Source organism: Talpa europaea, assembly GCF_964194135.1.
Source record: "Talpa europaea genome assembly, chromosome: 8".
Classification (NCBI taxonomy): domain Eukaryota; kingdom Metazoa; phylum Chordata; class Mammalia; order Eulipotyphla; family Talpidae; genus Talpa; species Talpa europaea.
The window spans coordinates 74,603,642-74,621,601 of NC_140075.1; the positions used below are offsets into that span (position 1 = coordinate 74,603,642).

The 17,960-nt window shown below is 38.8% G+C and overlaps 1 protein-coding gene across 1 annotated transcript in view; it reads left to right on the forward strand.

The window, feature by feature from the left end:
* Positions 1-270: 270 nt before the first annotated feature.
* Positions 271-17,960, forward strand: part of MIA2 (MIA SH3 domain ER export factor 2) — a gene marked incomplete at its 5' end in the record, with an annotated part of 86,479 nt that continues 68,789 nt past the window's right edge. The window contains 4 exons of the mRNA XM_084240512.1: positions 271-385; positions 3,621-3,754; positions 6,882-6,968; positions 11,278-12,496. Of these exons, the coding sequence (XP_084096638.1) occupies positions 271-385; positions 3,621-3,754; positions 6,882-6,968; positions 11,278-12,496 (1,555 nt within the window). The remainder of the gene's footprint in view (positions 386-3,620; positions 3,755-6,881; positions 6,969-11,277; positions 12,497-17,960) is intronic.

A 17,960-nucleotide genomic window follows, 5' to 3' on the forward strand; every position in this document is an offset into this window, starting at 1 on the left:
TTCACACCGGCCACCTTAATTACAACATAAGTCCAACTAAAAATCCCTGTTAATTATTAAACTCTTAAGTATTATCTGGATACCTGACACTGCAGATTGAGAACAGACAGTGTTTGTCCCTGCTCTATATACAGAAAAATGTAGTTACAGAGGTAATAAAACCCTTTTCTCTTATAATTAGTAAAGAGAGCAGGGTATCTTCTATTTCGATTGAATATTTACAGCCTTAACAATCGGCTTACCTTGTTTGGGTTTCCTGCTTGCTTTAGCATGGCATTGCTTGGGATTCACAGGATCCTCCTTTTGGTTGTTTCGCTGATGAAGTGTCTGGAAGGCACAAAACTGCTGGCTGACTTTAAAAAATGTGGTGACTTGGAATGTGAAAGTAAGTTTGCTTTACTTTTTTTCCTTCTTTTTCCTCTTACTCTGAAATGACATAAAATGTTGTTGTGGACTTGCATGATAAAAATGCGAATTTATACCATTGAGAAATATTTGAAGTTAGAAAGTATAGCTCAGTATCAATAGGAAAAGCTAGACGCAAAATATTTTATGGTAGTATTTAATGTAAATATATAAAGGACCAATGATTAACCTGATACATAAATATATCAGAAATTTTAAAGATATAAATTCATTACTCAAAAACTAACTAATCAGTGCTTTTACTACTTTTTAAGAGAAATATAATCAATTTGTATTTATTTATTTATTTTTTTTTTTTTTAAACTTTTTTTTTTTTTTTTTAGAGGCATGTTTTATTTATTTATTTGTTTGTTTGTTTGTTTGTTCGTTTATACATGCACTGGGTACAGTCAGAAGCGCGGGAGGGTGAGAGAATTCACCAGAGCCAGAGCAGGGAGCAGAGCAGGCAGAAGGACCGAAGCACACCGCTGAGGAGAGCAGCGGGCGGCAGGAGAGGTCTGCGCGCCATGCGGGACCCTCCTCCGGTGGCTGGGGAGCAGCCGGGGATCGAACCGGCGCGGCAGAGGCCGCGGGCAGCTTCGCAACCCAGCGCTCAACCGCTGCGCCACCGGGGAAGCCCTCAATTTGTATTTAAAAGGTATCAAGCAATTTCAGCTTTATTTATGAAGCCCTTATGCCTTTTAGTTTCTATTTCACAAACATCACTTTCTGATTCTCATGAATCTTCAAAAATGTTTTTATTTCAAGCCATCATAATTTAGTCTGTCTAAACTTTATCAAATATTAGTCATGTCTGTGTTTACTTATTATATGAAAAAAACTGAAATCAGCATTAAGAGTACATAAAATTATTTCTATCCTTGAATATTAAAATTCCTCTATCTTCTACAAGGAGAAATTATTTTTCATTTTATTGCTTAAGAACTTAATTTATTTTCTGTTATTAGCATTATAGTGCAAGTGAATTACATCCCAATTTTTAAGAAATGCTTTAAGTAAGTTGTCTTTATAGTATATGAGAATTATTTCTGATTTGTAACATGTAAACTAAAAATACAAAATATCATAAGGATAACCATAATTTGTAAATAAATTTATAATAATAACTATTTAAAAAATTTTTAATTTGGGGGGGTTGTAAGTAAATCTTTACTTACAACATTTTCATTAACCGTTTGGGTATGTAATTTAATATAGGGGAAGGCTTACTAGATGATATTTACAACAATAATAAATCTTTCTTTCATATTTACAACCTCATTAGTTTTCTTAGGGCCAGGAAGAGAACATGGAAAGGGCATATTCAAATTTATAGTAAATTATTTTAACTTTAACTGCATGACTTAAAATATTTAACATGTTAGTATAATTGTTTTAGTTAATTGTCTGTATATTACTTTAAGCATTGTGAAGGGTTAAATCTAGCATATGTGGTTACAATCATTCATAGTTATTGAGGGACTGTTATGTGCTGGGTCCGGGTGGGTGGGTGGTGGATACCTAAGGGAATAAAATGAAGTGTCAGATAAGTTTCTTGCCCTCCAGGAATTTTCATTCTGGTGAATGGTGAATACCAGGTGAGTACTGGGCAATATGAAATAGTAAATAGCAATGCAACATAAGGATAACTGGTAATGTTGAAGATTAGAAAAGGAGCAAAGTAGGTTGGACCCTTTAGGGAAGTCTCCTGGAGAACATAGGGTTGATCTGACCATGAAGAGAGACAAGTGTCTAATCTTAGGAGAAGGAAAAGCTCAGATTACAGAAGGCGGATGTTGCAGTGAAAAGAACCTCAGTGCAAATTTGGCTCCACCATTTATCGGATATATGACCAGTTCTCTGAGACTTAAAGACTCACTTGTTAGATTGAGGTGAGATTATTTAGCTCCAAGGTCTGTTTTGAGGATTTAATCAACTAAAGTTATGAAAGAGCTTATCATAATGCCCGGAATATAGTTAGGTCCCAGGAAGAAAACTATCTTTTCCTTCCCTTCCCTGATGACAGAAGAATGATAATGTCAGATTTCAGGGACAGTGGATAAAAAAGTTTGACGAGGGCCTCCCCGGTGGCGCAGCGGTTGAGCGCTGGGTTGCGAAGCTGCGCGCGGCCTCTGCGGCGCCGGTTCGATCCCCGGCTGCTCCCCGGCCACCAGAGGAGGGTCCCACATGGCGCGCAGACCTCTCCTGCCGCCCGCTGCTCCCCTCAGCAGTGTCCTTCGGTCCTTCTGCCTGCTCTGCTCCCCGCTCTGGCTCTGGTGAATTCTCTCACCCTCCCGCGCTTCTGACTGTACCCAGTGCATGTATAAACAAAAAACAAAACAAACAAACCAGCAAAACAAATAAATAAAGCATGCCTCTATAAAAAAAAAAAAAAAAAAAAAAAAAAAGTTTGACGATAAGGAAATGAGGGGAAGTCTTTTTATTTTTTAAAAATATATTTTCTTACATCGTGGGTCATCTTTCTATAGTCATTGCTCTCCTTAGGTGCAGCCCTCCCTTAGATGCAGCACTCCCATCAATAGTTCACCCAAGTACCATCACCCAGCTCCCCCGTTTCTCTCTCCCCCACTCCTCCCTTGCTGCAAGACAGGGATCGATTGTTGGCCCATGGGCCTTGTCTTTTTAGAGGAAATCTTTTTATTTTTAATTTTTTAAAGATTTATTTATTTATGCATATAGTAACTGGGGCTTAAGCCAGAGGTGTGGGGGCAGGGAGGGGTGTGTGTGTGTGTGTGTGTGTGTGTGTGTGTGTGTGTGATGATTCACCAGAGAGAGTGGGGAGCAGAACAGGCAGATGCACTGAAATACATGCTGAGGGAAGCAGCGGGCAAGACAGGGGAGGTCTGCTGTGTCATCTGGCTTGCCCCCTGCCTGGCTGGGGATGGAACTCATGTTGCAATGGCTGGCAACAGCTTGCAGCAATGTCTTTAACCTCTGTGCCACCAGGGAAGCCCCGGAAATCTTTTTAAATAGGGAAGGGGGACCAGGTTATGGACAGTCTTAGATACCAAGCCAAAGAGTTCAGAATTGATTTGTGTGCAGTTAGAAGTATATGTAAGTTTTTGAAGCCATAAATTATCTGAAGAAGTTAGCATTTGGAAATACATAGACTGGGCTGGAGAAGGGCAAAATAGATGGAGGAGAAATAAGATTGTAATTTAAAATGTGTTTCTTTTTTTTACATGTCTACCTAGCTTTAATAAGCAGAGTCTTGGCCGTAAGAGATTACAGAGGAACTGACTGCAGATTCCTGAACTTCACCAAGGGAGAAGAGATATCTGTTTATGTTAAACTTGCAGGAGAAAGAGAAGATTTGTGGGCAGGAAGTGTAAGTATCTAATCCTAAAAACTGAAAGCAGAATAAATGACCAGCTTGTACAAGGATACCTGCTTTCCTTTTTTTTTTTTTTTTAGATTTACTTTTTATTTATTTATACAAGAACCAGGGTACAGGCCAGATGTGCGGGAAGGTGAGAGGATTCACCAGAGACAGAGCGGAGAACAGAACAGGCAGACTGATGAAATACACTGCTGAGGGGAGCAGTGGGTGCAACAGGAGAGGTCTGCCATGCCATTTGGGACCCTCATCCGGCGGCCGGGAATGAACCAGTGCTGCTGAGGCTGCGGACTGATTCATAGTGTGGTGCTCAACCACCTGCACCACCAAGGGAGTTGCTCCATTTTTTTAAGATTTGTTTTTATTTATTTATGCATACTAGAACTGGGGTATAGGCCAGAGTTGGGGGTGGTGGTGAGAGGATTCACCAGAGACAGAGTGGGGAACTGAACAGGCACATCTACTGAAATACACTGCTGAGGGGAGCAGCAGGCAAGACAGGAGAGGTCTGCTGCACCATGTGGATCAGCTCCCTGGCTGGGGATCGAATTCATGCCACAGTGGCTGGCGATTTCTTGATAGTGCTGAGACTTTAACTCCTGTGCCACCAGGGAGGACCTTCTTTCCATTTTATTTTATTTATTTATTTATTTATTTTAGAGAGGCATGTTTTTTATTTATTTATTTATTTGTTTTGTTTACACATGCACTGGGTACAGTCAGAAGCGCGGGAGGGTGAGAGAATTCACCAGAGCTAGAGCGGGGAGCAGAGCAGGCAGAAGGACCGAAGTACACTGCTGAGGGGAGCAGCGGGCGGCAGGAGAGGTCTGCGCGCCATGTGGGACCCTCCTCCTGTGGCTGGGGAGCAGCCGGGGATCGAACTGGCGCCGCAGAGGCCGCGGGCAGCTTCGCAACCCAGTGCCCAACCGCTGCGCCACCGGGGAGGCCCCTTCTTTCCATTTTTAAAAGAGCTCTATCTAAAAATTTCAAAGCGATATATAGATATACATATCTTTAAACATGTTTATGTATAGATAGATAGATAGATAGATAGATAGATAGATAGATAGATAGATGGATGTACACATAGACATTTTTAAACAAACAAAATGGCCATGTTCACTGGTAGTTCCAGAATTTCTATAAAAGTAACTTTTGGGAAGTCAGTGTAATTGGGATGGAGTACTAAGAATTCCTTGAAATTATTTTAAAATTGTATGCTTAGATTTTATATTTAATTTGAGAGACTTTAGTGACATCAGTAAAGGCTATGGGATGACTGGGCAACCCTAGCTATCCCTCAGTGCTAAGTTTAAGAAAGATTGGGAAGTTAAATTAATCAGATTAGAAGACATGTCTTTCTGAGCAAAGGACTGAGTTGTTATTGAAGAGATTCTCAGAAAGATTAGAAGTCTAAGGAGGGCCTCCCTAGTGGTGCAAAGGGTTAAGACGCAACCTATGAAGCTGTCTGTAGCCTCTGCAGCACAAGTTCGATCCCCTGCAGGCCAGGGAGCAGCCCACATGGCGCAGCAGAACTCTCCTGACTCGCCCGCTGCTCCTCTTAGTAGTGTACCTTGGTCAATCTGCCTGTTCTGTAACCTGCTCTGTCTCTGGTGAATCCTCTCACCCCAGCATCTCTGGCCTGTACCTCAGCTCTTATACGCATAAATAAATAAATCTTAAAAAAAAAAAAGAAGTCTAATGAAATGAGGTATATGAATTTTTCATGGAAAAAGAACTATCGGGAGAGCATTTTATTTTGCCTAAAATCCTATTACACTGAAACTCCTACAAGCTTGAATCATCTTTCTGAATATATAACATAGGAATATTAATGATCAATATTCTCAGTTGAAAATAGGCTTGTAACTTTGATTGTATCATTATATTTTATAATGAAAAGATGCTATAGTAAGTGATTATACTACCAAGTTTAGCAAGTATGACCAACATTATCATTTGCACATTGTCTATGGACAGATCTTTCCATGTGTATCCTTTGTGAAGGCCATTTAAAGAAGCAGATATCCTGGACCTATTCTTCTTTTTACAATCAGGGGTTGTATAACCAAACCTCTGACTGTTACTGGCCAGAATTGTTTGCCCGGCTGCTGCAACTTCCAAGATTCCTTACAGCTTATTGTGTCTCAAACAAGCCTGTCTGTGTCTTGAATGCATTGTAAACATCCAATGCAACTATGCAAAAACTGACACAGTAATATCATAAGAGGGAAAGAAAATATTCTCTCTTGTTATCTTTGTGTGAAAATAATAGTTCCGCAGTATATAATGTCAGTGTTTGAAGCTAGGAAAAAGATTCAAGCACACTTAGTTTTGGTTCGTCCATGCTGCTTAAGGAACAACTTTGTGAAGATCACCTGTAGCATGTCAGTTTCCAAATAGTTATAGCAACTGGAGAGCTGGCAGAATCACAATTGAGGTGTAATGATGCTGGATCAAAGGACCAAACAAAGTAAGTCTTTAGATTTTAACAGGGAGAGAAAAAGGGCTGAGAGTGATTATGCGAAGCCCTCACTCTTCGGTGACATCCTGCATGTAAACTGGATTAAGAGGAACTGTGTTACCAAGGTAGGTCCTTGGTAGCTTGGTAGTTGAACAGAATTAAATCCTCCATGGAGGACTCGATAGGTATTTACTATTTTGATGAACCCACTCAGCCCTGAAGAGTTTAATTAAATTTCTTACCCAATTTTGACAGCCTAATGCTGAACATGTCACAGCTCCATCTACCATGGCTACTGTCACCATCCCCTTGTCTTCTGATATCCCAGGTTTACCAGTATAAATCAGCTGTCCATTTGGGCAGGGAAGGTCTCTAAGTAATACAATAAGGAAGAAAGTGAGTAGGTGGGATGGTTTTCTCTGGGAAGTCAGAAAAAGCAGAATTTTAAAGATTGGCTCTTTGTTTCTTCAAATTGATGTAGTTCCTTTGAATAAAAGAAGAATATGATTTCACTCACTTTCTTTTATATGGCAAATGAAAGTCAATTAATGTTTGTGATTTGAAAGAGATGCCAGACATGGGGCAAATTAGACATAATAGCTATTATTTCTTTGATCACTCTTCCTTGATAATCATTTTTCTTCATTTTGATAGAAAGGAAAGGACTTTGGATATTTTCCCAGAGATGCAGTACAGATTGAAGAGGTGTTCATATCCGAGGAAGTTAAAATATCAACTAAAGTGAGTAAACTCATACATGGTTATTAACTGACCTTAAAATTGTTTGGCTAAAATAGTTGGTTTGAGAACTTTAGGAATAGTCTGAATATATGAATAAAATTAGGTAAGAGATTTGGAGACAGGCAGAGATTTTTCTTTCTAAACAATTAACAAACAGGTAGTAAAGTGTAATGGTTAAAATCATGGACTCTAGAAGTGGACTGAGTTTAAAGTTTGACTCAGTTACTTAGTAGCTCTGTGGCCTGGTGTACCTTAATTTTTTAATCTGTAAAATTGGGGTAATTATTATAATGTACTACTTTTTTTTTTTAATATTTATTTATTTATTTATACAAGCACTGGGTACAGTCAGAAGCGCGGGAGGGTGAGAGAATTCACCAGAGCCAGAGCGGGAAGCAGAGCAGGCAGATGGACCGAAATACACTGCTGAGGGGAGCAGCGGGCGGCAGGAGAGGTCTGCGCGCCATGTGGGACCCTCGCTGGTGGCCCGGGATTGAACCAGAGCTACAGAGGCTGCGGGCAGCTTCGCAGCCCAGCGCTCAACCGCTGCGCCACAGGGGAGGCCCGATGTACTACTTCTTGATAAATATATTTTTTAAATTTTTCTTTTTTTTTTTTTTTTTAAGATTTATTTATTTATACAAGCACTGGGTACAGTCAGAAGGGAGGAGGGTGAGAGAATTCACCAGAGCCAGAGCGGGGAGCAGAGCAGGCAGAAGGACCGAAGGACGCTGCTGAGGGGAGCAGCGGGCGGCAGGAGAGGTCTGCGCGCCATGTGGGACCCTCCTCTGGTGGCCGGGGAGCAGCTGGGGATCGAACCGGCGCCGCAGAGGCCACAGTCAGCATCGCAACCCAGCGCTCAACCACTGCGCCACCGGGGAGGCCCTTTTTTTTTTTTTTAATATTTATTTATTTATTTATACAAGCACTGGGCACAGTCAGAAGCACGGGAGGGTGAGAGAATTCACCAGAGCCAGAGCAGGCAGAAGGACCGAGGTACACTGCTGCGGGGAGCAGCGGGCGGCAGGAGAGGTCTGCACGCCATGCGGGACCCTCCTCCAGTGGCCGGGGAGCAGCCTGGGATCGAACCGGCGCTGCAGAGCCTGCGGGCAGCTTCGCAACCCAGCGCTCAACCGCTGCGCCACCAGGAAGGCCCTATTTTTTAAATTTTTCAAAAAGATTTATTTATTTATTTTTATGCATAGGAGAACTGGGGCATAGGCCAGAGGTGTGGGGTGGAGGGGTGGGGGTGGGAGGATTCATTGGAGACAGAGTGAGGAGCAGAACAGGCAAATCTACTGAAATACCTGCTAAGGGGAGCAGTGGGTGAGAGACAGGAGAGGTTTGCTGCTCCATGCAGGTTAGCTTTCTGGCCTGGATTCAACTTAGGCTGCAATGGTGATAGAGTGTTAGCGCTGTGACTTAACCCCTATGCCACCAGGGAGACCCTTAGTAAATTTATTGAGGAAAAATGAGCATGTGTAAACACTATATAGACGAGCATTTAGTAAGTATATGTAGCCATTAGGTATTGTTGTCGGTATTGTTGTCCTAGTGGGACATTTATTTCCCATCACACTTTCTACATATTATATCTACCTATTGTGCTATTAGAGTTTTAAATAGGCTTGATTATGTTGGTAATGTTGTGTTTGATAGCGAGAAAGTGTATCAGAAGCTGACTTTTCAATATGTAAATTTGATTAGCTCATCCAGTTCAGATTCCAGGTTAAGCCAATTTATCTGAAACAAGGTCAGTGTGAAAACTGTGCCTAGTTAAGCAAACTATTATCTGGCTGTTTCCCAGCACAAATTCTGGGACTAATTGTCCATTCACTGTATGAATACTGGTCCTGTCAGTTCTGTCTCCAAAATATAATTGGAGTACATTTTCTTTTCTTCACTTTCCTCATAACACAAGACATCTCTTGATTAGAATACTACAATAATCTTGTAACTGGTCTCCTTGCCTCTACTTTTGCCCTCTTTCAAACCTTTCTCCAAAAAACAATGGATTTTTTTTAAAAAATATGGATTTTTATATATATATATTTTTAAGATTTATTTATTTATTTATACAAACACTGGGTACAGTCAGAAGCGCGGGAGGGTGAGAGAATTCACAAGAGCCTGAGCGGGTAGCAGAATAGGCAGACAGACGAGGACACTGCTGAGGGGACCATCAGAAGACGCGGTGGGAGAGGTCTGTCGCGCCATGTGGGACCCTCGACGCTGGTCAGGGATGGAACCGGCGCTGCAGAGGCTGCGGGCAGCTTCGCAGCCCAGCGATCAACTGCTGTACCAGCAAGGGAGGCCCAAAACAATGGATCTTATAAAGGCAAAAAAAAACAAAGCCAAAAAAAATATTAATCATGTCATTCCTTTAGGTTACAGTTCTTTATTAACCTTTCATTGAGCCTGGAGGCAAGTCCTGACTCCTTACCCCAGCTCAACATGATCTGTTCCTGCATTTCCTGTTTTATGCCACTCACTTCTTACTATGCTCCATGCCTCACTACCATGTTCTTAGAACATACCATTCTCTTTCCCAGCCCAGGGATGCAAAAAAGCTGTTTCCTTTCATTGGAATGTTTTCCCCAAGTTCCTCAATGCACTAGTTCCTTCTTAGCCTTTAGGTCACAGCATAAACATCAATGTCACAGAGGAGATCGCTATGATGATTCTAAAGAAAAGAAATACTTAGCAGTATTTATTTTCTCCAGAGCACTTATCATAATTTATAATTATTTTCTTTTCTATTGTCTACTGTAGTAACCAGTACAGTGTTGGGCATATAGTGAGCATATAGAAATCCCAAATGTTTGAAGCAAGTCACCTGGGAAATGGACTCTGAGATAGCTCTTTGCATCTGGGAAGGTAGTCTTGGGTAAAGCATCTGGGATGGAACAGAAGAAAACACAGAGCGGGCAGAGAGAGAGAAGTTGAACTGTGATGCATTTGCAAGAAAAGTCTCAGCTGATTCTACAGGGAACTCTGAAGCCAGGATGGTCTTTCAGAGTCCTAAACAGGTGCAAGAGGATGGGCTTTTTACCCATGTATCACTGGCTCATTTGTGATAGTGTTAACTGTGGGCTAGGTTAGTGTTTCCTAGAGGCAGTTACTATCCTAAGTAATTGACTCATTTAATTCTTATAAAATCCCTGTAAGTTAAGTACTGTTATTACCCTCATTTTACAATTGAACAGACTGAAGCATATAATATAATATAAAGCAATTCCTATAATTCACCTAGTTCATAGAGCTAGTAGATGATGATATCAGAATTTGAACCCAAGATATTTGGCTCTAGAGTTGGTCTGAGATCACCACTATATATTGCAATATCAAAAGTAATTTGCAAAATTATAATTCTGAGGTTTACTTTTTAAAAATATAAATGTTATTTTCATTTCAAAATGGTGCATAAGACCAGTACATATCACTGTTTCATACCTTAAGATTTTAAAAAAAATAGCTTCCCCATTTTTCTTCTTGATGATTTGATTCTATGAAATAAGCTAGAAGATCCCCACCTCCATTAGCTATAGGCAATATATATATTTTTAAAGATTTATTTATTTATGCATAAAAGAGCTGGGGTGCAGACCAGAGATGCAGGAGTGAGAGGATTTACCAGAGACAGAGTGGGGAACAGAACAGGCAGATTGACTGAAGTACACTGCTAAGGGGAGCAGCGGGTGAGACAGGAGAGGTCTGCTGTCCTATGTGGGTCTCCTCCCTGGCCAGGGATCGAACTAGTCCTGCAGTGGCTGCTGATAGCTTCATAGTGCTGACACTTAAATCCTTGCACCACCAGAGAGGCCCTTATAGGTGATATTGTAATAAAAGAAGTCTAAATGTCTTAGTATTGCTTTAAAGTAGGTCTTCATGCTTTAATCCCAGTCTATCTGTGCTATGGCCATGTACTGTGAAATTTTCTTTCCTCAGTCACCACACAATTGCATATGTCCATTCAATGTACTCTCAGGAGGAGCAAGATTTTGTGGGTAGGTATGTGTTTTCATCAGATTATTTGCAGAATGTACTTAAAGTCTTGATTGTTTCTGCTTCTCAATTTTTCAACTATTTCATGATAAATAAGTTATAATATAAAAAAGATTTTCATTTAGATTTATATCCTTAACCATAAGAAAGTCAGTTGTGATAAATGTATTTGAGATTAGGAGATGTGATTTTAGAGCTTTTACTCTGCTGTCATGTGGTCAGCATAGTTATCCATCTATAATTATTCAGGGAAAAACAAGGAGTTTTAGTATATTTATGTCACTCATAATTTTTTTCTTTTCAGGAATCTGACTTTTTTTGTCTTCTTGAAGAAAGCTACACATTTGAAAATGAAAACAGTGAATTAGATAGTGACAACGGTGAAAATATATATTCCTATGAAGAAGATAAAGAACAAATATCTAGTGCTTATGCAAGTGATTTTCAGATTGAATCTGGATTTTATTCAATTTCTGAAAGTACTTTGTTTGAACACCAGTTTCCAACATCAGAGGCTCCGGAAGATGTCAAAATTACCAGTAAATCAAAAGACTGGGAAGAAGTAGAAGCAGGAAGTATAGCACATGATCCCATTCCAGAGGTGGATCACAACCCACCATCTTCAGCTATGCCTGAAGTGACAGGATGGTTTGGATTTGGAATGGAACAAGCTGAAGAGCAGACTTTTGAATCAGTTACTGAATCTCTACATGAAAACTCATTTCAAAGTAGAAAAATAGCAATGGAAGATGAGAATTATCTAGAGGAATTAAATGATGATGAGCCCCAAACAGAACATAAGCAAAAACCTGAATCAGAATCTCAGAAACAGCCTGAACTAGTATCTGAATCAGAGCACATTCACAAAACTCAAGCCACTGGTTGGTTTGGCGGTGGATTTACAAGTTATTTAGGTTTTGGAGGGGAGGATACAGAGCTTGAATTGTTGTCCCAAGAAAGCAATCTACCACCACCAGATGTTCCTAATTCTGTATCTTCTGATGAAGAACCTACAGTTCCATGTACAGAAATATTAACAGAAAAAGAAGACACAATCACTAATGGCAGCTCAATTTTCATTCCAAATTGGTTTGATTTTGGTTTTGGTGTGCTAAGTCTTGCATATGCCAATGAAGATAAAATTAAATCAGATGATGAAAGAAAAGAAGGAGGTGAAGGAGACAAACATGAACATCCTCCAATAAGTGAATTTGACCTTGATAAGGAACAAGGGATAAAAATAACAAAAACTATGGAAACTGAAGATCAAGTAGGCAAAGAAAATGTTTTAGAGAAAATAGATGATTCTGTTACCTTACCATATTTTCAAAAGTTCTTGAATAATTTTGACAACCCTTGGAACTTCCAGAACACTCCCAAGAAAGCAGAATTACCATTTTCTGAACACGTACTGGATGAAAATAATGTAGCTGAAAATGATGAAACAGAATTATTTTCAGCTGAAAGTTATCCCACAGATGATAAGAAAATTATGATGCTAAAAAGCAGATACAGTAAGTCAGGTTGGTATAAAAATATCTAAATATAATTAATTTTTGAAAATTATTTATGTTTTAAAAGAGTTATTTTTATTTATTTATGCATAGAAGAACTAGGGTGTAGGCCAGAGTTGCAGGGAGTGAGAGGATTCAGCAGAGACAGAGTAGGAAACAGAACAGGTGGATCTACTGAAATACACTGCTGAGGGGAGTAGTGTGGGAGATGAGAGGTCTGCTATGACATATGGGTTAGCTCCCTGCCCAGGGATTGAACTCATGCCGCAGTGGCTGGTGATAGCTTGATAGGGCTGAGACTGGAAGCCCAAACATAATTTATTTTTATAAGTACTAGTCAGATGAAAAATTCCAGGAATCTATGCTTTTCAAATTACTCAATAATCAACATTATCAACCTTACTTTTATTAATTTCTGGTTTACTCTGGAGCAGAGATCTTAACATTCAAAAATAAAATCCTAAGGAGAAAAGAATGATTGGAGATGTAATGATATCCCCAGAAGATTTTTTTTTTTTAAGATTTTATTTATTTATTTATGCAAGCACTGGGTACAGTCAGAAGCTCGGGAGGGTGAGAGAATTCACCAGAGCCAGAGTGGGTAGCAGAGCAGGCAGAAGGACCGAAGTACACTGCTGAGGGGAGCAGCGGGCGGCAGGAGAGGTCTGCGCGCCATGTGGGACCCTCCTCTGGTGGCCGGGGAGCAGCTGGGGATTGAACCGGTGCTGCAGAAGCTGCGGGCAGCTTCACAACCCAGCGCTCAACCGCTGCGCCACTGGGGAGGCCCAAGATCTTTTTTTTTTAAGATTTTTTTTTTAATTTATACAAGAGCTGGGGATGCAGGCCAGATGCGCGGAGGGTGAGAGGATTCACCAGAGCCAGAGTGGGGAACAGAACAGGCAGACTGACGAAATACACTGCTGAGGGGAGCAGCAGGCGAGACAGGAGAGGTTTGCTCGCCATGTGGGTTGCTCTGAGGCCAGCGGGGAGCAAACCGGCACTGCTGAGGCTGCGGACAGCTTCATAGCGCTGCGCTCAACCGCCTGTGCCACCAGGGAGGCCCATCATAAGTTCTTAAGGTATTTTACAATAAATTTTATTCTTATCAAAGTATTATATGTAAACAGGTCAAAAGATTTAAATAGAGCTAAAACTTTTTTTTAACAAAAGAATTTATGCCCTAGCTCCCAGCCACCCCCCACCCATCTCTACTCCCAACTCTGTCCCAGAGACAAAAACTTATTAATTTCAAGGCAAATTTCTTTTAGTATTTACCTTCATTTTCTAAATAAAATCTTCATATTGTTCTGCTTTGATTATTCTATAGTCCATTGACTTCCCATTTTGGTAGATGAAGATTTTTGCTCATTTACACTCATGGTTTAGTTTATAGATACCTTTCCAATATAACTTTATTTGAATGATTTTTAAAGACATCTAAGTTGAGGAACATTTAATAATTCAAAACAATTCAATAATCCTAAGGAAAATTTTTCCTAGATCTGCAGTTTTTTCCCCCAAAGAAAAACTATGATACAAAGATTCTAAGTATATAAAGTAATAGAGAAACTTCAGCAAAAGTAAGATAAAAAGTTTTCAACTTTCTCCCTCAAGTATCTCAATTCTGGGAACTCAAGTGAGGGAAACATGAGAATAGAGTATCAGAGGACACTTCTAGATGCAGATGTCTAGGTATCTAGCAAGTCCTATGATTAAAAACAAGTAGATTGTATTTAAGTAAGGAATTACATAATAGGACTCTCACATCTTCATTCTGATGTCTCTTTGATGGACAGATTAGAAACTCAGTAAATATTGTCTAATTATACAGAAACAATTGAATCCTAGAATGACAAAAAACCTTTCACATAAGAAAAGATGAACTGTGTTGGAATTTCAGAAGAAAGCGCATTTCTGTTAGAACGAGTGGATTTTTTTAATTTCCAAAAAATTATATGTGATTTCTTAGCCTTTTCCAAAACATGAGCTCTTTGCTTGATCAAGATCCTCAACATATAGCTTCTTTTCTTTTTGCACTTTTGTTTTGAGGCAACGTTGGTTTACAACACTGTATATGACTTAGAGAAATAGGTTCACAGCTCTTCAGCTGTGTAACCACACCACACCCATCACCATGGCATCCATAATCTTCTACCACAGTTCATCAGGGTCCCTCTTTCTCCTTTACTTCTTTACAGGAGAGGTCTGCTGCACCATATATGGGTTAGCTCCCTGGCTGGGGACTAAACTCAGGCCACCATGGTGGGCCATCATGGTGACTCAACCTCTAGGGCACAAGGAGGCCCCTGAATCACTGATTTTGAAGCAATATTTATGAAAGACTGAGACTTGAGCTAACGAAAATTAGAGAAAAACTAATATACTGAGAAAATAATTTACAAAAGAGATAAATTAGGGAATAATTACTTATAATACTAATATCTATTTTACAAAAAAACTACAATTGAACTTCTTTAGTTTCCCAAGTACACTTAAATATGAACAATTACTCATTATTTTATTTGACTTTAAAACAATTATAAGTAATTATAATTGTAGGTATAAGTGTAGGTGTAAGTCTTAAAGTGTAGGTATCTTAAAGTGTAGGTATAAGTGTAGGTATAAGTCTTATGAAAGTGTAAGTATAAGTTTTATGAAAATAATACCTCAGAGCAAGTTAAATATGAAATTACTATAGAAAGGGTTTAATTTTCTTATATGTTCATTTAATGCAGTTTAAAACATATTTAAAAAATCAATCTAGCCACATGTAAATTTGAGTGTTATTATTGAATAAGCTGTTTTTCCCCAATGCCATTAAAAATTATTCTAGATTAATATTTGAGCACTGTATTTACAACAGTCCCATTGTATTCAGACTCTTGAGTTGATTGCTCATTTTTAATTTTAACATCCTCCCATGGCATTGTGTGTTTTGGCTCACTTGAGGCTTTTAGAAAACGCTAAATAAATGACATCATCAAAGTGCTGTGTTAAATTTATAGCTCTAAAGCACAATTAGACCTTAAATAATCCATTTACTACTTTTTAATACTGTTTTTTAGGACTGAACCGATATATTTATATTCTTGTTTTAAAGAGTAACTGAGAAATAATTTCCACATTTTACTTGAGTAATATAGTTTAGTTAGAACTTTTAAAAAACTGTTCGAATAGTTCATTTAATATAGAACTAGTTAGAACTTTAAAAAAACTGATTCATTCTTTCAATCAAGCAAACAGTTTAAACTATGTTTGAGAATTGAATTGTCTTAAAAAATTGATGGCATTTGACATGGCATGTGCATAACATATGGTGCAACATTATATAAATGTACAAATCTTGCCATACATGTCAAATAAAAATGTATAAATTAGTTTTGGAAAGTGATCATTTTAAGTGAAAGTTACTAAGAAATGTACATAAATATTGCTATTCTAGATTTGAATGCAGGTATGTTATTTAAATGTATTAATCATTTAAATATTTAACATGTAGTATAAAAGCAAAAAAAAAATGAGGAGTATTTTATTTAAACCCCTACCAGCACTGTTTCATTGAAATGCAAAATAAAACTTAAATTTTCCATTTCTTTGGGGCCTCCCTGGTGGCTCAAGGGGTTAAGATGCAATCTATGAAGCTTCCACAGCCACTGCAGCAAGAGTTCCATCCCCCAGACGGCCAGGGAGAAACCCACATGGCGCAGCAGACCTCTCCTGACTCGCTGGCTGCTCCCCTCAGCAGCGTACCTCGGTCAATCTGCCTGTTCTGTTCCCCACTCTGTCTCTGGTGAATACTCTCACTCCCCACACCTCTGGACTGTACCCCAGCTCTTGTATGCATAAATAAATAAATCTTAAAAAAAAAAACAACTTAAATTTTCCCTAAAGTCACGATCATATTGTCAGTTGGATAATATTACAGTTGGTCTGACAGTGTAGATTTACCTGACTTCTTAATAAAGCAGTGCTAAGATTTACAATTTCTTCAGTTCTCTTTCAATAATTTGTGATATTCATATCTTATTGAAGTAATATATGAATTGCACGAGATCACCAAGTTAGGGAAACATTACTCTCATGTGAAGCTTTGCCTTTGCCAGACACATTCATAGTATAGAAATGAAATGCAAAATACAATTTAATATTGATTTTAACATGATTTCTTAGTACAGTTTTATGCTATTATTGGGTCTGAACAAAAAAGGATAAATTAGTGTATGCTTATTGCAGCACATATTTTGTTAACAGTTGGATGAAAACATCTTGCAGTTATTATTGTATTTATAATAGTATTTTCTCTCTACCAAGCTAATACAAACACACATAATGTTTAATTGCTATCAACCTTGACATTTCTAAAATAAGTGGATAATTCCTAAAACAATTTAAATCATGTGTCAAGAAAGTATTTTGGACTTACATTAACTATATTTGTCTTACATAACACACTGAAGTAAATTAGCAAATAACATGATGTGCTTTTAAATCTAGAGTATTCTGTAAGTGATAACCAATAAGAATTGCTCTCAATCATATCTTCCTCTGAAATTTTCACTTGCTACAAAGAATGCATCTAATTTGGGTTCTTAAAAAGTTTCTATTCACTCATTATTTTGTTTAATATGCTCAGTGTGTACTATTCTACACTACACTGCACTACACTACACTACACTATATAATAATATAAAATACATAGGATGAAGGGGGAAAAAAGCTTGGATGTTGAAATTGAGGGAAAGTAGAAAAAGTACAGTATTTGATATTTAATTGGAACCTCATCGTTTATAAATTTGTTTTACATATCCTAAGTTAGTACACATCCTAACTATGGCTAACATAGGTTCTTTAGTAGTGGGTACTTCCAACTTTGGAGCAACCTCATTAAAAGTTTGAGCCAGGATGAGTGAGTGTGAGGTGCGGGGAGGGGCTTCCCAGGTGGTATTAGGGGAAAAAAAGGAATATTGAGACTAGAATTGTAAACAGTTTTTAAAATTCTCCCCAGACCAAGGAATAGGGAAAGGCTATGTGGTAAATTGAATAATGTTCTCTTAAAGATGCCATGTGTTTTTTTTTTAAGATTTATTTATTTATACAATAACTGGGGTACAAGCCAGATATGCGGGAGGGCAAGAGGATTCACCAGAGCCAATGAGGGGAACAGAATAGGCAGACTGACTGAAATACACTGCTGAGGGGAGCAGTGGGTGAGACAGGAGAGGTCTGCAGTGCCATGTGGGTATCTCCTCGGCTGGCGGGGATTGAACCTGTGCTGCAGAGGCTGCAGATAGACAGACAGATTCACAGTGTTGCACTCAACTGCCTGCACCACCAGGGAGGCTCGTCTTTTTTTTTTTTTTTTTTTAAGATTTATTTTTATTTATTTTATGCGTACAAGAACTGGGGTGTAGGCCAGAGGTGTAGGGATGAGAGGATTCACCAGAGACAGAGAGGGGAAGAAAACAGGAAGATC